The sequence below is a fragment of the Tigriopus californicus genome, chromosome 8, assembly GCF_007210705.1.
Source record: "Tigriopus californicus strain San Diego chromosome 8, Tcal_SD_v2.1, whole genome shotgun sequence".
In the NCBI taxonomy this organism is placed as follows: domain Eukaryota; kingdom Metazoa; phylum Arthropoda; class Copepoda; order Harpacticoida; family Harpacticidae; genus Tigriopus; species Tigriopus californicus.
The window spans coordinates 3,852,398-3,876,607 of record NC_081447.1 but is presented as its reverse complement, the minus strand read 5'-3'; the positions used below and the strand labels follow the sequence as shown (position 1 = coordinate 3,876,607).

At 40.1% G+C, this 24,210-nt stretch overlaps 3 protein-coding genes across 3 annotated transcripts in view; all 3 read right to left on the bottom strand.

Moving 5' to 3' along the window:
• Positions 1-5,165: 5,165 nt before the first annotated feature.
• Positions 5,166-8,348, bottom strand: LOC131884726 (uncharacterized). Its single transcript, XM_059232588.1, has one exon. It carries the CDS (start codon positions 8,185-8,187, stop codon positions 7,576-7,578), a length of 612 nt encoding a protein of 203 aa, XP_059088571.1. The 5' UTR covers positions 8,188-8,348; the 3' UTR covers positions 5,166-7,575.
• Positions 8,349-8,620: 272 nt separating this feature from the next.
• On the bottom strand, positions 8,621-18,695 carry LOC131884727 (heart- and neural crest derivatives-expressed protein 1-like). The gene is made up of 2 exons (XM_059232589.1): positions 18,417-18,695; positions 8,621-9,791 (listed from the first exon to the last, which is right to left on the bottom strand). Exons 1-2 carry the CDS (start codon positions 18,693-18,695, stop codon positions 9,486-9,488), a joined length of 585 nt encoding a protein of 194 aa, XP_059088572.1. The 3' UTR covers positions 8,621-9,485.
• A 228-nt stretch (positions 18,696-18,923) lies between these two features.
• LOC131884728 (tubulin polymerization-promoting protein homolog) overlaps positions 18,924-24,210 on the bottom strand; it is an 8,098-nt gene continuing 2,811 nt past the window's right edge. The window contains exons 2-4 of the mRNA XM_059232590.1: positions 21,665-21,930; positions 19,722-19,854; positions 18,924-19,369 (exon numbers count right to left, since the gene is read on the bottom strand). Of these exons, the coding sequence (XP_059088573.1) occupies positions 19,190-19,369; positions 19,722-19,854; positions 21,665-21,918 (567 nt within the window). The 5' untranslated portion in view covers positions 21,919-21,930 and the 3' untranslated portion in view covers positions 18,924-19,189. The remainder of the gene's footprint in view (positions 19,370-19,721; positions 19,855-21,664; positions 21,931-24,210) is intronic.

Here is a 24,210-nt window from a genome sequence, read left to right as displayed (position 1 = left end):
AATATTTTCATGTAATTCCCAAATAACATACGATTGCTGCTTCACTTACTTCTATTCAGCCCCAAAATAGCTCAACTTCAAAATGATTGATCTACCCTGTAGATCTCCTGCTCTTCCTCAACAAGGCAGGTCGGGCCAAGGAAGCTGCCATCGCTAGCTGTGCGTAAGCTGTTATTCCTCTGCGTCATTTTCCATCGAAAGACAGTCTTTTTACTGGACTCATTACCCTCTGTCCACATCGCACCAAATGTAACTTATCGGATTTTTTTAAAGCTCTTCAAGAGGCTCTTAGAGCCTGTACAGAGACCAATGCTGTACATGCTTGTATGATCCGTAGAAAGCAGGTGGACTGAGTAAGTTCTAAAAGCCCTGATTAAATCGATCTTCTTCCTTAGTTCTGCAAGTTGATTTGGTTTTGAGCATCAGACAAAAAATCCACTATATGTTGACACATAAATGTATTAGTGTCCAAGGGTTTAAAGATGAATAGGTAGATAATTTAAACTTTCATGAGATTGCGTTCAATGCGTAACATTAAACTACAGAGCTTGGATAAGTTATCCTTGACTTGAACTTTATATCCTTCAACTGACTTTTTCAAGGTGCAATAGTTGTGTACTTACCTCTAGGGTTGTTCAAAACCTGAGGGCCTTAGGCGCTCTGTGGGGTATTTTTGCTCAAAACGTTACTGGTCAAGCGAGTTGTTTATCTTCAATGCTTCACTTCCCTGCCTTAAAAATTCATCAACCTGGAATGAAACGCCTGCAGATATATTGTCTTGCCAATTCCTCACAAAGCTATTGTATGTTTGCACTTTGCACTTGAGAAGCATCACCTTTGTCCTAAACCACATATGGAAAAAGTCCTTTTCGGCGTAGGCATTTGCTCAAACAAAGCACGAATGAATTCAGGTTGCATTTTTTTAGGTATAAAGTGAGATTGGTTTGCTATTCATTCCTCACTGATGTCCTGTATTCCAAACTATTTCGTACTTTAAGAACCTCTATCTTCTGAACTAAAAAGGATATAGGGTTTCCAAGCTGTTCCTTTGTCGCTCTAGACTTCTGCCCACTCCACCTCGTCCTCTTTTCAAAGGCCAAAAAACGGTCCAGCAAAGGCCAAAAAACGGGATTTGGGTAGACTGCGACAACCGAAGTAGTGGCATCGATTTTCCGTTGGACGACGCCCCTTTCAGCTACTGAAGTGGAACAAAATCTATGGAATTGTTTGACTTGAGCAGCAAAGTTTACCCAACAATACATATCTTAGACTGGAACGTTTCAAACCTAAATGTTGATATAAACTCTTTGCCCTTGACCACCATGAGATTCTTACATGTATGGCTTCTGATGTCAGACTGATAACTGATAAGTTACGATCCCCATTGTTTTCAAAGACATTGTTGACCTCGTAGAAAACAAAAATGCTGTGATCTAAGCCCATCTAAAACTGATCGCTCCTTCAAGACAATGAAGTTATCTTGTATCAAATAGTGAAGCTCTCATGAAGAGCTTCTTCAGAATTTGTTTTCGTGCTTACATTAAAACCCGAACCGGTTATACTAACGAAGCTAAAGGCATGGTAATTGCAATCTCAGCAAAGGCAATGCCAATTGATTTGATTCTAAACAAGGGTTTTCAACCTTTCTCTCTTGATAAGATCACTATAGTCCAGTGCGGTCAAGAAACCGGAATAAGCAATGATACTCAAACTGAAAATAAAGGAAAGATGTATTAAACAATATACCTTCCGCGATGGACCTGTTGTTTATGATTATTATAAAAAACGTTTGTTTAATCCAATAAAGGCACTCATGAATAAAACTTCCCCCGGTTAATCATTAACTATATCAATGTTGACCTTTCTGAATTCCTAGACATATGCCTGATCCTACGCACACTAATGCACTTGCCACATTCTTGTTCATGTTTCCTCAGGCGTGTACTTTGATTGAGGTCAGTGATGTTTAAAAGGATGCTTAGCACAAAGTTATTCACAAGAACGCTTTGCTTGGCTTCTTGCTTTCCTTCCATTTCTTGTCCTACTTACTGCACATGAGGCCATAAAGCCTGAAATGTCGCTAGCTTTTCAGGAAATCACTCATCCTTTTCTGGATAACTGTTATTCAAGTCAAAAACAAATCCCGTTACATATGGTGAAGGTAACGAAGCCGCACAATCTAGACCGAGACATAGAGAGTGGAATCAATTTGGCTGGAACACCTTAACTATTGTGTTTGATCGATCCGTGGTGTTTTGTTATCCGTGGCAAAGCGGAGAAAGTTCCATTTACGCTGTCAAGTTGGGCTGGCTGAACCTATCCTATTTATTGAGCGAGACTTTGCCGCGCCAAAGGCCACCCTCCACGGCTTCGAGGCATGATTTGAGGTGCTTGGCAGTGTCATCATGAGTTCAAGTAATGATTCCGAAGTCTTAACAAACGAGAAAGTACAAGACTACGTGCAATAGAATAAACATACTTGGTGATCGTCGAATAATACGTTCGTATAATCCTTACCACATGGATGAAGTAATCGCCCCCCAAGGGTGATTGTGGCTGAAGAGAGCACTAATCTGATATTATTCTGAATAAACTCTTGAAATAACATTATGCCCAGAGACCAAGGGAGGCCATCTAATTACGTGACAAACGCTCTCTCATACGTTTTATGTGGCCACCAAGCATTAAACAGGTTTACTATTCGTGCCTGGTCGTTCGTTCTTTCCAGGACTGGCTCGATTCGTTGGATTGAGATCAGTATAACATTTAGTCATGCGTAATTTGACCAAGGCCTTGGGTTCATGCTTCATCGGTGCTGCTGGTTGAAACGCTGAAACCTGACATTTTTGGTGGCTAGAAAACATTGGACGCTCTGAGAGAGAAAGGATGAGAGAGCAAAGAAATTCCCGAACTATAGAGTGACTGGAACATTCCTATGAACCGTGGCTTGTTTCACACCATACTATTCACATTCATGGAATCGCATGGTGAGATTCAATGACTTCTTTTTGCCCTGGCTCAGGTACAACCAATAGCAGTTTGCCTCACGCCACAACAATGGCCATGCTAGAAGGTGAAACAGCTTCTGCCTCGCTCTGAATTAAGCGAATGATGATGTACTGAGACAGATTGCGATGGCTGTGTGTGAATGCGGTTCTGTCTGGTTTATGGAGCGAGTTGCGAGTTTTGAATTTGAACAACGTTTGAGTATCCTGAACCGATCGGAGTGGAAATGCCACGTTGTTTGAGTATTCAGTTCAGGGGTGTCAATTCTTGTTCAAAGCCACGCGTCCACAAGGTGTCCGTACAATGTACAGGATAGAACTCAATGCTCGCTAAGTTCATTCTAGACGGAACAGTACGTTGATGCAATCGAATTCACATTTACTGGCAATCACATCAAGCTTGGGAATAGGTTGGATTCAATTCAATGATAGAACTGAGAAAGGATGATTCCCGTACGATGATGCTTCTTGAATTTAGTCAAAAGCCAGAAGTTTGCCTTGTCTTGAGTTATTGAAACTTGGCATTTTGGATCTTGATTTTCCACGTCAGGGTCTATGTGTCTCTTTTTTCCTTTTCCTCTGAACTTCAACCTTTTTCTACCTTACCTTGGGCAATTTATGCCGAACCTAAGACGAAGAAGGCAAATCGGCTTGGGTTTCATTCACAATGTGAGGATTCACTCACAGGCCTCCTCCCCTTACTCTAGGCACGTACGTATGTACACGCTAACATATAGGCCTTCTCCAGGTTCCTAGAACACTCACGTCCTCATCGTTCAGGCGCCAATACCTGAGATGCTAGCCAAATTCATTGAAATCATTGAGGTAGTTTAATGTGCGACGTTTGTCTTCATAGGAAAGGGGGGGGGGGGATTTCTCTCTTCTCTTGCCAAACATTCCTTGCCGCTCAATAGGAGAACTGACGCGTTCTGCCCAAACCGCCAGCGAGATTTGCTTGTTTTCAGAAATTGTCTATGACCACTTTTTCCTAAAATCTACCCTACAAGTACTTGGCCCTTTTCGATATAGTTGGGCTTTGTAATGCTTGAGGGGTTAGCTGAATTATTATACTGCCAACTCCTTTGCAGTAGCACAGAGTTACACGTAGCGCGTCCATTGATCTTGCTACACTCGTATCTGCCCTTGTAGTAGGAAGAATCAGACTTGTTTGGGTTCCCGATTGACGTCATTTGTTGTTGAAGCGTTTCTCATTCGCTCAGTCCAAAACAATATCGAGGGACCCATGTGGAGAATGATTTTTTTTCAATTCATTATGCCAAAGAGCGACTCTGAAGGAGGTGGTTTAAAAAAAACGAAACTTCTGGTTAGTATTAGTCATGGGGAATTATCAGATTGTGTGCTTGTCCCAGCACTTTAAACCCCTCTACCTGGATCGAGCGAAATGGTTGTCTTTGGAGCGAAAAGAATGTCAGATGAGTTACAAATCAAAATAAAGACAGTGCCTGGTACCAACCACTCAAACAACCTGACGAGCCCAGTTGGTTGAGCACTTGAAAGTTACGTTGCCAAATCCGACTACGTCATGGTTCTATGATGGGACAAAACCTTACCAGAGGTTTGATTAAGGTCTCATAGGACAGTTGAGGGAAAAGAGCCATTTTCAAGGCCATTAGTGTTTTATCCTAATGAGTTAGTTGTATTCGCTTAGTATTTGCAGTTCAAGGAAATGTAGAGATGTCAATGTTGCTGTTTAAAGTGTTATAACTTATATCATCATGCAATTTAAAACGCTGCCTTCGAGCGCCTCAATCCGTCTCCAAACAACTAACATGATAAGGTTACTAGTGAGTCACTCTTTAACGTATTCTAGTACTTGTATAATCTTGTTCGTGCTAGACAATGAGGCTACAAGTGTGAACAAATTGCAAAGCCTTCAGAGCGCAGGCTCTTGCCGGTGCAGAAGGTTAACCCACCGTGTCAAACAGTGTTTTTAGAACACACTTGTATGTCTGTAACACATATTAAGCCAGTTCATGACTCAGGATCTATTTTTGACGCATTTTAGAATCTGGAAGGTTCTATATCAGAAGTGATGGCTTAGAATTGCTCATATTTCATCATACGTTGACGATCGACGAACGACGAACGAAGAGGTTCCACGTGGAAGATGATCGGCAAAAAGTGACTACAACAATCATGAATGTTTTGTGTTTTTTATTGTTTTTGGTCAATTTTCTCTTGTGGAAATAGCACGAACAATTTATACATAGCTTAATTATTGTTGGGCTTTTACAAAGTATTATGGAAAAATATGTGAGATCATGTCGGGGAAAAATCATCATCCATGTAGTGTTGGAGAAAGTGATACGACAATGCTAATAATCTTGCTGATAATAAACGGTGACGGTTTGACCTGAATGAATTTGAAAGAAAATGAATCAAATCAGCAGCAGCACGAGCACTACTACCCCCTTCAAACAGTTTTCATCGTAATTTACGAGTAATTCGGAAAGAAATAGTGGTTGAATGTAATTGGTGTTGTAGTTGTTGGTATGGTGGTGATTGTATAGATAGTGATTTGTATCATCAATTCATCATCGACACGTTTTGTTTGATGGTAGATGTTTGCTATTGAAATAGTCCAACCCAGGTGGAACTCAAGATGATCTCTTGTTGGAACAAAGCGCAAATTACAAGCAATCAGGATTGCCAAAAAGGACCGACACTGAATGTGTGCGATAAGAGTGAGGATGAGAGAAAAGTGAGTATGAAGGGTTCACGGTTGATAACGCCTTGTGTAGTGAGGAAAATCAAAAATGAACTCGGGTGCTTGTTTCGCTTTTGGACTTCTTTGTAAGGAGGAAAGGATTCAGAGACGAATGAGTTCGGGTGAGTGGATATTTTAAATATTTAAGTTTACGAGTGTTCTACTTCGCCATCAGTAGCAGCTCAACTCTAGGCTAAACTAACTGAATTATTTTAGGTGAACACTTGAACTCACACAAAGACATTGATAAAACACATCATTATCTCGTCCATTGGATTCCTCGATCAAACTTGTAAATGGGCAATGAGGGAGTGTGTGTTTGAGAAAGAGAGAGAGAGAGAGAGAGAGAGAGAGAAAGAGAAGAGAGGGGAAGGGAACACTGATACTGCAATAATACGGGAGCACATGGCTTGGCGTTCCATATGTGCAGTTTATCGATTGCCAAGGAGGGGGGGGAAGTTTAGTTACGTCCAAAGCGATTATTCTCAACGGGAAAGGGGACCGGTATTCAGTATGATATCATTTTAATGTACTTTCAAGTCTCAGTCTTCCAAGAGGTTTTGTTCCATGCAAATAGTACATTAAGGGAGATTGACGTCCACGAGAACCATCAAGAAGGGTGGGGAGTAGAAATAAAGTTAATAATAATAATATTATTAAGAATTAATAACGCTTCTGTATGATGGGAGAGGGCAATGGAAGGGGAAGAAAGAGATAGAGAGAAGCTTTGTTTTCTAATGAATTGTTCAGCAAATGTTTCCCCAACATCTCACAATTATATGGGTAGCACGTAGGTGTAGAATAAATGGATAGGGGAGAAAGAGAAACGAACTGGGTTTTCTTTTTGATGGCTGGCTGGCTCGATGTTGTCTCACTTCTTGGAGGCCTTGCTCTGTTCCTCAACCTTCTTCCTCTCCCTTCGAGTGTGTTTTTTGATGTTTCTTGCCAAGCCCATAGGCCACGTATGCACTGCCACTCCAGACAGCTTCGCCACTCAAACAGCTTTTCATCCACACGGTGATTTGCTGGAGGCGATACCGCTGCTGCTGCGCCCGTGCCTGTCCCCCTCCAGTTCTGTAACAACATTTCGGGCGAGGGGGGGGGGGAGATGCCTCTGAGAAATACGAGGCAAGCTGCTGTGTTTCAACGGATTCCTCCTCCATTTCCCCTGGATGCACTGAAGAGGAGTTCGTTCCAAAGAGGTAGAGGCCAGCTGTTCACCACTGGAGGTTGTTGGACTGTGGCTGCAGTGTACTCTTTTGAACCAACACACTGTAGTCATGGCTCAGGAAGTGAACAGCTGTTGGAAGCTGCTCCAGGGGTAGTAGTCACACTGGGCAATTTTCGGATGGGTTTGAAATTTAATGGAAAAAGCCCTTGATTGGACAGTGCTGCAGGATCTGGGCGAACTTGAGCCAAACACTGGAATCGTTCCAATGGCATCCATTGATCCCTCAGCCATAGAGTGGTGTCCCATAAATTGGGCCACATGAACCCTATTGCTTATGAGTGAACATAATGGGATGAGGACAGCCGCCCGCAGTGGTGGCTTTTTAACACTTTCATTGCAATTCTCACAGATTCACATAAATCATGGTTATGAGAGGAAAGGTCAGAAGAGTTCAATACAACACTAAACATATGCTATACGCAAACGACAGGAGAGAGAGAGAGAGAGTGAACATTTTTTTCTTCTTTTTCTTGACAGATTTTTTGGTTTCTTGTTTTTCATGAATTTTTCTTCTGCGGTGTATGTAATATGGTTGTCTAAGGACCAATTATACTAAGTTTGTTGTGTTTAGTTATGTGGGAGGATTTCATGAGCGTTGCACTACATTTGTTTTAGAGCCTACCCCCATGACCCCCGTGGCTTCCGCCCACCTCACAGCAAATGGTATCCTCCCCTTCGTATGCGGGTGGAGTGCGACACTCATCATCAGAGTCATAAAAGCTTCTACTGGCAAACTTGGGTGTCAACCCCAATTGCAGTCTCCTCACAGCCTCTTTTATCAAACTCCCGTCAGAAATCAGCTCTTGAAGCATTTCGAATGGGTTGTCGGTTTCCTTGCCAGAGCTCATGCAGGTACTTGGGTACCTGCGCCTCTGGTTCCACCGTTTTAACTGACTGGGGATGATGGCATTTCCATCCCCCACATTATCACAAGCCACTCGGGAACTGGGTGGAACATGGTACGGCGTGGCCCTGTGGCTACCACGATGGTGGCGACCCGTGGCGGCCTTCCGACCCTTGTGTGACCCCAGCTTGAGGTTTTCTTTGATTTCTAGCACTAAACTATCAACGTCTTTGCGTAAGGTAGCCGAAGCGACCACGGGTCCAGTATGTATATGATGAGGGTGGTGGTGGGAGGAGGCCCCGGATTTGACCATCAAGGTGGGAGGGGCATTTTCTCCATTCTCGTCGCGCATCATTTTGACACTACCCTTGGTTGGCATGTTCTACTGGGGATGATTATTCAGATAAGAGGATTGATTGTGTTGAAGGGGAGTTGAAGGTTAAAGTTTGTACTCGGGTTTTCTGAGATTTGGAGTCACAGAAGAGCTCTTTTCCCTTCGCCTCTCCCTTGGCGAGTGAGGGCTTCCTCACGGGTGTCCACGGCCCTCTGCCGAAGCCCAACAGGGAAGGAAGCAAGGGGGGCGCCAGCTTTAAAAACACAAAGACCTGGCGTAGCAGCCGACTAGCCTTACCCACAGATTCGTCGGTACGGGTTGAAATTCGTGTTGGGTCAAAACGGCGGACATGTACAAAAAGCCTCCACATCTCCTGCTTTCCGAGACATGTTTCAAGCCAGGTTTTGTTCCGCTGAAAAACAGTGCCTTTCATGGCCATTCAACCCGATGGAATCTCAAGCACAGTTACCTGTCTTTTCTCAAAATAAGTTGGTTCAAGCACATCGTCAACTACTGCTGCATTAAATTGCATCCTCATTTTTGGTCCTTTAACTCACTTACTGCTAGATTTAACCTATTGTGGGCTACTTTTTATTGATACGAATACTGTCCATGCTTGATCCTCCAGATTTTAACTCTACGGCACTCGTCGGGACTGTCCGTGAATGCATGTGTACTGTCTCTATTTTCAACAAGCTTTCTGGCCCTGTGTTGGGTGCTCGTGAGCTTGCATCAGCAATCATCTGGTAGACCAGTTAGGCTTCACTCAGCCCGAGTGAAGCTGAATCAGCAGGGAAGCTTCGTCCCGAGGTTCAGTTACGAGCACGTCATGTGGCATGTTGAACCGGGATGAGCAAAGCCCGGACTGACGGGCGAGCGGGCCAAGGGATAACTTTGAACTCTCTTTCCCCCTTCCAAAGTAGGCAAACTTTCAGCTGGTCTGGTTTGAGTGGAGTACGACCATCCGTTTTGTTGTTTTGGCCTCGATTCTTCCGAATCTTAAAGCCCGCTTCACTGCCACACACGAGAGGAGGAGGCCAGGAGGAGGCAAGTAGGCTGGCCGAGGGCGTGCACGTTCAGAGTGGGCTCCACAGGAAGCAATCGCCCATTGAACTGAACGCAAAAGACAGAAAGTAGATCCACATGTTTTTCTGGAGGATTTCACTTAAAATGTTAATTTTTCTTAGATTCGCTATTCAATGGTATCCGGTTGGTATATTTTCTTGCTTGTATCGAATAATTGAGTTATTAAAACGAAAGTAGCCGAGTCTAACAGTTGTAGAACAAAGCCTCAAATGGAATGGAGTAAGGAAGCTAACCAAAAAGAATTCGCCCAATCATATTCATATATTTGTCATATTATCAAAACTTGGTACTGGATTGTGATGAGGATCGGAATCACCTGGATGAGACGAATGCTCATAATGAATAGAATACTGATCAAAGTAGGGCTGCGGCGGTTGCCCATGTAGGTGTGGACTGAAGTCTTCGAGGAATGACTGAGTGTGCAACTCGTCTAATGAGGTCACCTCAGATTTTGGGGACCGAACAGGACCATGATGCTCTGAAATGCTGGTGCGTCCATTCCGAGATTCTTGGGTTCCATTGCCGTTTTGGACATTCCTGAGATGACCAAATGGCCAACAAACCTGAAAAAGAGTTATAGCGTAATGCTAAGATTTTGACCTAGAAATTGTTGCCTAATTATTGGGAAAATGCATTTTATATATTAAGTATGTTTCATGAAAATGAAACGTTTTATTCTTATTTTGAAGGTGGTCATAACAAGAGAAAGAATATTTTTGTTATCGGGTTCTGTAAGCAACAGCTGTCTTATGATGTCAACCAAAATGTTTCGGGTATTTTTTTTATAGAAAAAGGCAACAAAAACGCAAAGCATATTTCACAATATTACACAAAAAGTTTGTGTAAACTTTATATACCGATATAAAATTTATATCAATATATATACATCAACAAAGATAGGCATTTCTGCCTATAGGGTTGTTTTATAGATTTTAATGAGTAAAATTGGGCAGTTTGCTTAAAATTGTTAAAAAACTTCTGTCAATGATAAATGACCCATTGGGACATTGAAGCAGGAAAGGAAGATTACGTCTCCGCCAAACTTTGGCAAGTTATTTGCACTTTTGAGGCTTAATAGTTCCTTGTTAAGGGATTAAATTAGAGTTTTAGTTTAACTATCCATAAAGGGAATGGTTCATGTGGCATTGTATTTTAATAAATTGTCTCAGTATAACTATCAACATGCTTAAAAAAAATTTCAATCTGAAACAAGCTGTTTCTGGACTTATTTTTCCTGCTCTAGAGTTTTCTTTTTTGCAATGGACCTTTTTCAAACCTTAGAAAGGTTTTTTTTGTTTTATATTGCGTTTTGTACCTTGAGTAATTGGTACCTCTATTGTATTGAAAAATACCCTAGTGACCTCCCCAAATTTGTGCTGATATCATCAGACAGCCGCTACTTAAAGGAGTGAATAATTGTAATATGATCCCCTAGCAAAGAATTATTAAGTCTCAAAAGTTAACTCTCAAAAATTCGTGGTGACATCAGCATTCTTTTCCCACTTCAATGTTCCAATAATTGACTAGACGCTGTATTATTTTCAAGGTCTAACTTGATCATGGCTATTGACGTCAAGCTTGGTTACAAAAATGATCCTATCGTTTAAGCCAAAATGAAAATTCATCTTCTTTTTCATAGCAATCAAAAAATGATTTCTTGTGATTTACCGGGCACTGATATCCTATTTGGCGATTTAGATCCCAAATTTGTTGAGAAACAATCAGTGAATGTATGATTCTGCAAAAAACGATTATATTCTCATCCAGAGTTTATTACAATCTTCGAGATGTTTTCACAACCCCGGTTTTTGTGCTATTGTTGTCCTTAACTAAACAAGATAGGGAGCAACTGGCGCAGAACTTCCGACAGACCAAGTTACCTCACGACATTGCTTATCTTGGATTCTCTCTTTGATGGCTAAACATGTCATGGTCGACACTTTCCTGGAGGCTCTAGGTGAGAATTGGCCTCATTTCAGCATTTGGAGAAATCCGATCGTTCCCATATCATAAAAGATCTGCATATGTTTCTTGAATTTAGCTCTTTGAAGGGCTTGAATTGGACCTCTTGAATTCTGTGAGAATCAAATAATCATCAAAACCCAAGCTGTAAACATTCCCACACTGACAGGTCTATTCTTGACCTTCGAAACGTTGGCTCTGGTGCATCGTCGGGTGAGGCCGTCCTTGGTCGTAAATATTGTGCTGCATGTTCCCCGTTCCCAGTGCAAAGCCAGTATTTATAGGACCAACAATATGATGGAAGGGGGAGGAATGAAAAGAGGTGTGACAATCTGATGGCTGGAACACTTGGCTTATACTCTTCTACTTGTTCTGCAATAATTCAGGCCGGATGTTCGTGTCTATTTAAGCAAGAGAAACAAACAACCTCATCACGTCTTCTTCACTTTCATATGCTTCCTCCATTCCTGGAGCCTGTGTCCATTTGGTTCGCTTTAACAATGTGATCTTTGGCAAGAGCTTTGAATTTGCTACAAAAACACACAATGTTGTCATCTCGGCATGTTTTCCTTCAAGTCATATTTCTTGCTCGTAATTGAAGATAGTATTCGTTCATGCACGCCAAGAAAATTCTGGACCCGTGGCTTGTGATCCCATTGGATATCATAAAAGACTAACCATAAAGAAGGTCATTGAACGGAGACATTTAAGCGATGTTTGATGGGAATGAGCCCAAAATGTGCTTTCAAAATGGTTTGGTTGGTTATCGGAGCTGGTCGCACTGTGCTTTGAATTCATATCAAGAAGTTTGATAAAGTTCTAAATAGAAAAGTTGATAAGACTGTAAATCTCATTCGTTTTTTACAGCTTTACTTGATTTGACAAACCATTTTTTCGTCTTGTGACGATTGAAAGTTCTGTTTTGAGAAAAGTATTCTTCTCAAATCAAGCACTTTCTGAAGAGAATATTTAATAATAACCTGCCATTTTTCATCTAACAGTTAAAATAAAACTGCTGTCAAATTTAGCCTTGATCTGTTGAAGCAAAGCACCTGGGATTTTAGAAGCAAACCTTTAGTATTTGGTTATATCTTATTATCTTTTGTATATTGACAAGATGTATTTTCGATTTATGTAATATTGTATATTATCTTATTTTGTATATTTTTATATATGCTTGTTACTGCATTGGTTCAGGCCAAATGTATCAATATTTCAAGAAATAACTCGACTCAATATATGGCATGGAGATTATAGAAGCTCGTGAAATGCAAGTTCTAAGTTCCGTCAAACCNGTTTAGCCTTGATCTGGTGAAGCAAAGCACCTGGAATTTTAGAAGCAAACCTTTATTTTTTGGTTATATCTCACTATCTTTTGTATATTGACAAGATGTATTTTCGATTTATGTAATATTTTTAAGGTTTTTATTGCGAGATTCTTTTTCTCATTGGATCACAATAGTTTTTACAATCTGTTCAATTTTACATATATGCTGTCCCATTTATTGTATTTTTTTTGTTTGTATTTTAGATTGTATATCATCTTATTTTGTATATTTTTATATATGCTTGTTACTGCATTGGTTCAGACCAAATGTATCAATATTTCAAGAAATAACTCGACTCAATATATGGCATGGAGATTATAGAAGCTCGTGAAATGCAAGTTCTAAGTTCCGTCAAACCTGATTCCCGGAATGCTTTTCTGTCAAGATAATCAAACCGAAAATGGGATTGCCTCCCAAAAAAGAAATATTGAGTTAGATTGCATGTTTTTTTTCTTTTGGCGTGTTCACCATCACTTTTTGGCTTGAGTTTATCTTTAAATTTTTCTTACCAATTCATTGGATTTAATGATTTACCGCCGGCAGAATCTAGCACTATGACCCAAAAAAGAAATATTGAGTTAGATTGCATGTTTTTTTTCTTTTGGCGTGTTCACCATCACTTTTTGGCTTGGGTTTATTTTTAAATTTTTCTTACCAATTCATTGGATTTAATGATTTACCGCCGGCAGAATCTAGCACTATGACCTACCCTTAGTATTAGGTAAGATTCATGAGCGCTTTATTGACTGGAAGACAGTCTGTCTGGGGCTTTGAGAACCGTTAGAATATCCGACGAAAAGCCAGAAGCATTACTTGACAATATTTTCAAAGGCTTGAAATAGCAGGACTCATCATGAGCGACTCGCCGATGCAATTTTAGTGCGACCATTAGCTTCAAGCCAACGTTTGCAGGCTTTCCTGCGTGTATTTCTTTTAAATCCACACCTAATCCTTTAACGGCGACTTTGTTTAAGGACGACAGAGAGGTCGAAAGGGTGTCCTCTCTTTGGCTTATTACTTTACTCTAGGTTGTAAATGTCACTTCACATCATCAAAAAACGAATGCAAAAGAATGCTGGATATACTATTTTTCATAGTAGGAAAAACATACAACATGTGTATCCATAGCTATCTTAAAATTGATTTTCAATGCTTCTCAATTAACATCTTAAAAGATTATTTTATGGCGTTTCTTAGGCTCGAAAAAGATTTGGTCTGAATTGGTTTGCTGGATATCCTGATTTTCAATTACCTGCTGACGAGACCAAAATAAATACGAATCTTGTCTGAGCTGTTTGTACTCACATATTCTTCCTGATAAGATCAAATTGAATATATTGCGAGCAAATGAGAATACTCAAGACTTGAGACACCTTACGTCAATCGAAGGGAAAGAATGAAGCACAGCTAAGGTTAATGATCTAACAAACTTGTTCTTTTGCCCAAATTTTAGAAGGAGATATAACATGATTACAAGATTATGGCATCGCTGATTGAATTTGCCTTGGAACTAAAAGCAAAGGGCACTTCTTGACCTTGTAATGGCTGCGATTGTGTTATTCAAAACAATCCTCAATCGATTAATCCTTTCCACGATCGAGCTAGACATATTTTTCGTTATACCTACAAAGGAAGAATACCTAGATAGGGTTCCGACGAAGAAAAATTCACAAGCCAGTGCGATCTTTTGACGGATCGTGAGAACTGTCAAACACAGCATCATTCATTCCCGTTTACTCAATATTAATCCCATTTAGCATCTCCCGAGTCCAAAGTGTGTGGGTCGGGAATTTTCCCTCCACAATTCCGACTGAAGCGTTCGCTCAGTCAGAGAGCTCTCTTGTCTACGATTTGGTCGTCGGGTTTGTTTTCTTTGCTGAGGAGCTGTTCATTTGGGGTCAACATGAGGTTGACTGACAAATTCAAAGAGGTGCCCAATGAAGGCGAAAATGACGACGAGAAGGAGGATGGTGTCATATTAGGTGACGACATATTTCAAGTGCAAATTGGGGTGGATTTGATGACGTGATCGCTCTTTGGACAAGTCTGCCGGGGGTTGAGGACTGTGTGGGTAATATAATCTCATGGGAAATGAGGTGCCTTCATTTCCTGAGCCTCTCTCTGATTGCTGGTTCGTGATCCGATCCAGGATAAGCTCAGGTGAAGATTTCTAGCTTTGACGAGAGAACTTTGAAGGAACGTGATGGAATGTTTTGCTAACTAGGATTATCTTAGATAGTAATCAGGAATGAATTCTCATAACCAGATGTCCAAATATCGTAAGATAATTCCAGGGCAGTAATAACGAAACTACAAGTAACGAAATTACAGTAATTCGTTCCTGTTTACGAAAAAGGAACTGATCTCATGATATTTTAAAATGGTGACGTTGTAACGACCCAAAAAATATAAAATTACTCGTCACTCGTTCCTTTTTTCACGCTCCAGAGTGACCAAACTTCATTCGTTGGTCATTGTTACAGGTAACGCAATTACATTTTTTGGCGAGTGACGGTTGGGTAACGAATTACTTTTTCTGGTCAAAGCAATTGTAACTACTGATGTGATCAATCTGCCTGCGCCACAAACTTTCAAACCAGTACTGCCAAGTTTGATCCAAGCTGGCTTTTTTGGTCAGAAAATATAAGGCTTCCCTGACCTAAAAAATCCAGCTTGGATCAAACTTGGCAGTACTGGTTTGAAAGTTTGAGGCGCAGGCAGATTGATCACATCAGTAATTGTAACTGTAACTCATTCCTTTTATTGAGGAATGGCAAACACACTCCACAATTCTATAAACACTTCAGAAATCTCCTGTGCCTATATCTTCTAGACTCATAGGCAGTCTAAAATTGACTTGATAAAGTCAAAAAAAGGTTAGGATACGATTTTGCCCAAGCATGTTCACAATCTAGGTATTTTCCACTTGATTAAGGGAAAGGTCATCTTTCTTCTGATCAAATGGTTGGGGCTAAAAATTCTCGTTATTGCTGATTTTTTGAGAGGATCATGACGTCTTCGTCAAAGGCTACTGACGACATCACTAAAAAGGCTCGATTCCGAGGAGAAACCTTAGAAACTGGTCTTTTCCAGTGCCCCTATTTATTTTGTGAAAAATAACGATTGGGTTTCATTCAAAGAGGAAAAAATTCAAAGGTTGAAGTGATTGTATCAAAACAAACTGTGATGGAGTAAAGGGAGATCGTTCGTATCGATATATAGCACCGTCAAAGTTTGATCATTTGATCACCTTGAATTTGATCAGAAAACTCGGTTTCCGTTGAAATATTTCAAGGCCATATTTGAATCTCTATATGGCTCTTGTCGTGCTTCCTGTATGTAGAGTAATGTGTACAAAGCTTGAAGCGTTTGAGGGAGACAAAGCTCCTTAAGAACACTTTTGTTAAGTAAGAAGAATCGCCGATCTTGAGGAAAGTTGTGTGCCATTAGCTCAAAACTGAATCTGTGCATAACATCGGCTCATCCGGTTTAGTGAGACTTAACTACCCTTGATAATTCAGGCCAAAGGCTTTACTCAGCTTGCTTTGTCTACAGCAAAGACCAAATTGGATTTTCTACATTATATAAGCTACATCTATGTTCTACATAAACCATTTCTATATATTTGATGTACACTTTGACATAGTCGTTAGAGACTAAAATAAGAGTATGGCCATGTCAACAAAAGATATCGAGAGCTTGTATGTGATTTGACCATCCTGTTGGTGCCAAGAATGTGATTAGTTGCCATGAAGATTTACGACAAGGTCATGACACATCTAAAACACGTTCTTTTAATTTTGAATTTTTGATTGACAACATGATTTGCACATTTTGCGCATTCCTACGACTTCAGTGAGACCCCAAGATCAGTTCACACAAACGTCAGACACAAGCATCACACTAACATTTTTAGAGAACGCACGTTTGTTTTTAGTTGAAAAGCTGCTCCCTTCTGTCACGTCAAGGTGGAGCCCAGAGTGTCATGATTTTACTCATTTCCTGGTATGCTTATTTACGAAAAAAAACCGGGTACAATGTACTAGATTGACTCAGATTTTGGTCACCCCAAATTCTAGTTAAACTCAAGTTACAGCAAGCGAGTTGCTACCTTAAAATTATCGGACAATGTCCCGACAATGTTTTTTAATTTGGAAGGACTCCAAGCGCATTAAAGGATAAAAGGTTGACATTACTTTTCTCTTCTTTTAGTCTCTACTGGCCATGTAAATTTTTGGTGACAAAATCAAATCCTTGTTGATTGAAATAGGTAAATGAGGGGAAAAACTTTTAGTTACTTATTTTGTTTAAAGCAAATATCAAATGTCTTTTAAATGTCTGAATTTCTTCCTACTTTTTAGTGTAGCTACAAATAATCTACTAGTGTAGGTGGCATTTTCCTCACATTACGCTATTCGAACTAAAACAACAAAATGATTTCTCAGTTGCATTTTTATTATCAGACTCTATGAACTGTTGTTTGATCAAGGAGGGCAAAGTTGCATTTAAACATTGAACAAAGAAAGCTTTTACTGAAATCAACCTAAATAATGAATTTAAAGCTCACAATACCGTATGGATTTGATTGTAATTAATAATACCGTTGGGCAATCGTATTTGTCAGCAAGCTTATGCTCGAGCTCCCAATGACAATCCATTTGCTAGAAAAACTGAACATGAAATGGCACTTTAACTCACCATTTTCGAGGGCATAAAAGAAGACTTTCATGCATGAAACATGAACCAAAGCATGTTTTTCGAGGTGCTTGATTTTTTAAAATTCCTCTATTTAAAGCTTGACATTGTGCTAAACGATTAAAATGTTAAACAATCAAGGTAAAGTATTTGCGTATCAATAGCAACAAATGTGACGCAGATTCATCCGAGGCTGCTTAGCCGGATAAAGTCACCACACAGTTTGTGTCAATAATGTCAAAGGCGAGCATGGTATCATTACTTTAAAAAATAGTCTATGTTATTATCTTTGGTTAAGCTTCTACCCTTGGAGCTGCCATTATTGACCTGTTTGACATAATTCGGTTTTATAATATGTCTGATCAACCATTGAATATTGCAAGATGTACAACAGGATTGCACTTTTCCTTTTTGATTGTCATTCCTCCATTTCGTAACATATTACTTTGCTTTTGTTTCTATTCTTTTTTCTAATATTGTTTCTGCAAATTTTATTCAAAGTAGTAAAAGCAAACGGCAAAACATATTGCTAATTTTTTTCTGGAAAAAAACATTAAGTGTTGTACTTTTTCTTTGGTTCACAGGTACTCCTGTGAGTTGTAATACTTGGATTTTGGCATTGAAAAATCCATCTTTTACTTTGAAGCATCTTCAGCGAAACTGATATGAAATATCCAAGGGTTTAAGCTCTTATATTGTGAAAGTTGAAAGTACTGTATTGTTTTATCCTCGCAACAGAAATGCACTTTTAGGGTATATCAATCTTAAGGAGCCTGAAATTGGATTGTTATCCTGTTTATTGTAATCCCTGAAAACGATTGTTATTGGATGTAATGATATTTGACATGTCTATTTTTTCACTAGCACATTGGTTCAAACTGGTTTCCTTCCATACAGATGACCTTAAGGACTATCGAGCTTTCATAATGAAAATAATACTAAACAAGGGAACCTCTCAATATTCATCGTCGAAGCTTTTGGTGCAGGATATCTTTATCCTTGTTAGCTGTTTTACTTCCTAATTAGCTAGCCTGTTCAAGATCCTCATGGCATGATCCATGGTTTCTTCCTATCTATGCATGCGGAACAATGTATTTATACATCGAGACAGGTGGCAAATCTGCCCCCTGACTAAAGGGGAATACGTACGTACAACATATGACTAAACATATGGGCTAAAACTAATAAAAGACTTGTCTTTACCACATGAGATTTGATGTCAGAGGCTTGTGAATCGTCTCCAGAGCCATCTTCTTCCGAGAGGAGTCGTTGAAGGTGTGAAATGTAGGAAGTGGCCAACCTCAAGGTGTCAAGTTTGCTCAATTTTGTGTCTGGCGGCACCCACGGCAAGGTCAATTTCAATCGACCAAATGCTTTACTCAAGACCCGCATCCGGGTTCGTTCCCGTGCATTGGCCGCACCTCTTGGAATTTTCTCTCTCTCACTGAGAGCCAATTCATCTTCCTTTTTCCGCCTTGGCATTTTGACGGAGCTTTTGAAACTGAAACAGAAATCGTCCCGGAAAGACAGGTCCTGGAAGGCAGGGCGGTGATTTCCCGCGGGAAGTTCGCTCATCGGACAAGATTGCGTTCCAGACCCGGTGAGTTAGCTATTGACTCCTCCCTCCAAGACGTGAGTTTGGCGGAGACCTCATCTGTCCATTGGACGAAGATGATCTTAATGAGATGAACGGAGACGGAACACACTGTGAAAGCAGGATTTCGCCTTTATTCAATAGAATCTTACTTGAACAAGTATGTTATGGATGTATTTATATAGAAAGCAGTTTGATGGGACACAAATTTGAATACTCAATTGAGTTTGAGGGGTGATCTGAACTTATTTCGGCACTCAAAAGGAAGCGAAGCTGTCGCTATTTGCAGATTTGAACACATATGAGGAAGTGAATGAGAATAAATCAGACCAATTCAGATTTAGGATGCTGCGTTTCATTAATCTCGCGTTGAGAATGATGACTAATGGGCCTTGTCGTAAGAGTCTTTGTGCTTGTAGCCACTGACGTAGCCATCGCCTTTGGCGTCGGCCCGACCAGATTTTCCACGGCCTTTCCCATCGTCGTCGAATCGTTGCTTGTGAGTTCCTCCATACTTGGATGTGTCGGTCAAGCGGTCCGTCACCGAGCTTTTTTGGACCACCTGAAAAAAGGCCCAAAATGAAGTCAACTGCTATCAAAATCAGTCAGCTTTGCTTGGCCAATTGTAACAGAGTTTGCATTATAGTTCCAAAATCCAAGGTCAAGGCCATCATTCTTTGAAATGATCTCGGTCAGTTCGTTTCTCATTTGTACCTGTAAGTCATTAACTGTATAGATCTTGATTCAAATTCACTTAGGTACTTTAGACGACATAAATCAAATTGCAAAGTGGATGTGATAATTGACACTCTGTTTTCAAAACAAACTCAAAGCGTTTTGAAATATTCCCAAATGAGGCCCTTCGTGACTACTTAGCGTTTGAAAATCGGTTCAGAGAAGTTTGCAAATTTTACCGTGGCACCCGATAGGCCAGGTTTTCCGCATTCAGTCAGTTTCGTGCTTAATTCTCCTTGGTCTATTTTCTTCGTGGCTGCAATCTCATCCAAGTATTTGTTCCACTCGGTAAACGTCAATTTTGGACCATTCCTAAAAGAGAGTGTGAGAAAGTGCATGTCAAATAATCGCATAATCTTGACTCGTCATCATATAAATAAAAAAAGGGCGCATATAATTTTGAGTTACATTCACGTTTTTTAGTGTATACCTCTGTCGCAAAAGCCAGTAATGATTTATGTACTGAGGAGAAAAGGACCTTTAAAATCCTTTCTGGCTTTCATTCAGCATGCGTTTTTGAAGCATGTGGAATCGAGCCAAGTCGTACGTGCAGCATCAAGCAATCTGTTGTTTTTGTCTGACAAGTATTTGCATACACACCTTTACAATAAGACAATAGGTGCCAAAATTGCTTTGGAATGTTCAGACAAAAAAGGATGAGCTCTTCTGGTGATGAGTGGGTACACGGTTTTGTTATTCAATGTGAAGTGCAAGATTTTATGAAAATGTATTTTACAGAGTACTAGAAGGGAGCATTTGGCCACTTGACACGTTCTCAACCACATGACACGTTTTCGCGCACAGACTTTCAAATCATTCTTAGATATCCATTGTTGTTTATCACACAAAACCGATTATTTCCAACTGTTTTCTGCGCGATTTTGATTTGCTTTAGACAAACCTATCTCATCAAATTCCAGCCCCTGATGCTTAAATAACAGATGTCAAGCAAAGAATTATCTAAAAAAAAGAATAATGCAGACAATTTTCATTGCATTTCCAAATAGAAACGTAGCATCACAAGATGTCTGTTTTCAAAGCAATTCTTACGAAAATACGAATATTGATGAAGCAGCAATAGCGTCATTCAGACAATGAAACTAAATTATATTAAAATTACAAGAATTTGATGCAAGCCTCAGGGTAAATTACAAGCAAATATGGCAAGGAAATTTCAAAACGAGGTCCATTAAACATTCGCAAATGATCTATAATTTTTGCAAGAGGAAAAGAAATGTAATTGAAATGAAAATTGAAAAGTAATTGGGATTCGGCGGCATTACGTCACAAAAGGAAATCTAAATGTAAGCAAAGACTGCCATTGGTTGAAAGTGCGGAAAGCAAAGTGAAGCAAGCGATTTGTAAAGAGTAAGTAAAGAGAAGAAAGAGGCGGGAAATACAAACAGAACGGATATCGCCATTTTCAAGGTCAAAGTTTTGGACGTTCAAGTTAATAATTTTGTCCACAAATGCTAATGCGATATGACATTTTGGTGGTAGATTTAGAATCAAATACAATTACAATCCTATTCGCATCATGATCTGGTTAAGAGGAAAAAATCTTTCAGACCAGTACATAAATTTCGAACCAATGTCCTCAAATTTCTTATGTATTGTAAAATTGATGACTGTCTGAAAAAGGTCCAAATTGTTTTGAAATAAAGTAAGCGTAATTAATCACATTTCATACTCATGAATTTGCAATTGTAATTCATTGCATTTTTAAAATAAGTGGCACAGATCTGCAAATATGGGCTTAGTAACTCATTCCAAGGGACCTTATAATCGATCTTTCGGAACAAGATATTTCCATTCAATGTGCTTGAAACCTAAATATCTTGAGGCTTCTGTGGTTTTGGTGCCGTTATGTGTAATGTTTAACCTTATATTTTCATCGATTCTCAAAGATATTGCTTTTCGACACAATAGATTAGATTGAATAAAATGCCATGTTGGACAAGCTATTGAACATACTCACTCATCTAGCCCATCAAACCTGAAAACTATAGTTATTGTGAAAGGTGTAATTTACGGAAGCTGAATGATATCTTGTACAGACATATTTTGAGCTAAGTTGAGAAACACATGTAGCCCATCAAAGCGTAAGAGATTCCTGTCATACTTGCTTATTTTTCTGAAGGCAATCCCGGTGTCTGTGGTGGTGACCTTCTTGCCATCAATCACCTTGGCTTGTTTGAACCACTTGTCCGATTGAGAAAGCTTGATGGTTTTTCCGTCAGCAGTCTTGTCCCCAAACTTGGCAAAGGCCGCAAATTGCTCCTTCAGAGCAGCCTTGCCTCCGGTCGTACTTGCTGATGTGGGCCTGGATCCCGAATCCGATCCTGAATTGGCCTCCTGAGCATTGGCTTCTGCCATAGTTGTGGATTGCTGGATGGAAGAAGTGACTCAAGTCAGGTAAGTTTGGAGGGCTCTAGAGTTCTGTGGCAACTTGTTTCACTTGATAATTCCTGTCAAGAATGATGGCTAGTCAAGAGATAAGAATTTTCTCGGCAAATTTTCCTGTCTCTGTCAACTTGAGGATTGCAATTGATCCACACAACACCAATGAGGAACAAACGAACCGAAGACGGACGGCACTTATTTGGGTGGATGAGGATGTGAATGCGGAATTTTGCATGCAGCCAACTGTCGGCGTCACATTATATCTTGAGGGAGGCCTCTCATAAAAGCTCAAATTATAGTCTGTGTGTAGTTTTCCCTCCGAGAAACAAAAAAATCCAGCCAGCACTCACAATTTATGGGTATGTGCAGCTCACTCTCTAGCGTCAAACGCCAAAGTGCGAGAAGGACGGTGAAGAAGTGGAGGTCCTGCCGTTGTTGGAAGTTCAGGAAAAAATTGAGCGGCGTTTCATTTCGAGCTGCCACTGGCAAAACCCTTCACCCATTTGGAGGCTACACCTCTGGTCTTGTATTTGAAAAGGTCATTACTTTCATCCAAAGCAAGTCGTTTAGCATGACTATTTCAGCGTCTTGTTAATTTCATCCCTTGATTTATTTAGTCTTTATCCATTGTTCACATTTTCATGCTTTTATTTGTCTCAATCACCCCTGTCCAACCATGTCCCATTAGTTTGCCTATTGATTTGATTTATGGAAAATGCCATGGTTTGAAACTGCTTCGGCAATCAGCCGTTAGGGAAACTAAATCCCTAATACTTTGTGCAAGCACTTTCAGTCATTTTCCCTTCAAGAAATTTGTCCAAGACTCCTATTCATCAGTGCTTGTATGAAGTTGTTACATTCATTTTTCCAGTGCCAGGATACTCAGCGTAAAACAATCCCTTGGCTAATATTTGATTATTTCTCTCGGGCCAAAGAATGGCCCTCTCACACATTGAACGACTTCAACCGACGTAGTGCAAGGAAGGTTAAAACTTCATTCTCCTCGAGTTTACACGTACGGTACCTACCGGGTATTCTGTCACTCAAGGCTAAAAGTTTCGAGCTTGTCAAAAGGTTTTTAAAGACCCATTAGGACATCGTGATGCTGGTTGCACCATCAAGCAATTTTGTGCGATCACTTCAGTCCAGGTCATCAGGGTTTACAGAATACGACCCACGTTAAATTGGAACTCTCAAGATTGACGATTTGTGAAATATGCTAGATCGCACAACTCTGGATCCTCATCATGACTTTTTTTTTAATTGTCCCTTAGTTCTTTATCTCTATAGCAGCGCTCCTTTTTGTACATTACCTAAGCGTAACCCAACTTATCCAAAGGTTTATTTGCACTACTCATCATTACAATCTCGAGCCGTTTATGGAACAGGGCCCTTGAGAATGACTCACGACTGGACCCTCATCTATGGTTCATTATGTACAATCAAGAGGTTGAGTAAAATATGCATTGAATGACAAGTAATCATCACTGGCGGAGTGGCTACTCCATTCTTTCGTTCCTTTTAAATCCAATAAGCCACCGATGGAAACATATCTCTTGGGCACCCTGTCCATGTAGGCTTTTAGTGGAAATAGCACAAGCATTGTTCCTCCACCCTAATTTCCTCCGAGCACAATATGTACAGCGTGTACTATGCTAAGGACGCAGTAAGCACTTTCGTAGTGCCCACTCTGGGATATCATGTAACATTCCCTCATGGCACCGCCATTTTGGTCCGATATCTTGGCACCACCTTGAGATTAACTAAGGAAATCTCTGGTATGAGGCGCATGCATTACTTAATTTGCCCGGTAATCTCATCGAGGACTTGTGTTTGAACAAGGAAAGTCTTGATATATCGAGTAAATCGATTACTCCAATCCCACGAGTTATATAGGGAACATAATCCGACAGGCGGCTTATGATAGACTAAGCGAAATTCGAAGTTGATTAAAAACACTGCCCAATACCCGGTTCATGGAGGATAGAGATCTTATTAACTTTTGTTCGATAGATTGTAAAGTGATAAAGGTTGAGTTGTTTTTGCAGAAATGGGCGCTACTCTAACTTGGAATATTTTCCCCGAACTGTATAGACCAAACTGCTCTGAGTGTTCCCAATAGAAAATCAGAACATAATGGCAATTCCAACTTCAAGTAGACATTGTTGATGCGATAAAAAGTGACCCTAATCAAAGTGAAAATGTACAATAAAGTGTTGGATAAAAATATCGATCATTTGATTGGTCACAAAGTGCTCTGTAGTT

Coding starts and splice junctions, on each gene's coding strand:
- LOC131884727 (XM_059232589.1), bottom strand. CDS start 18,695: ATGCCAAGGCGGAAAAAGGAAGATGAATTGGCTCTCAGTGAGAGAGAG. Junction 9,792..18,416: donor CTGACATCAAATCTCATGTG/GTAAAGACAAGT, acceptor ACTCTTTTTCAG/GTTTGTTGGCCATTTGGTCA.
- LOC131884726 (XM_059232588.1), bottom strand. CDS start 8,187: ATGCCAACCAAGGGTAGTGTCAAAATGATGCGCGACGAGAATGGAGAA.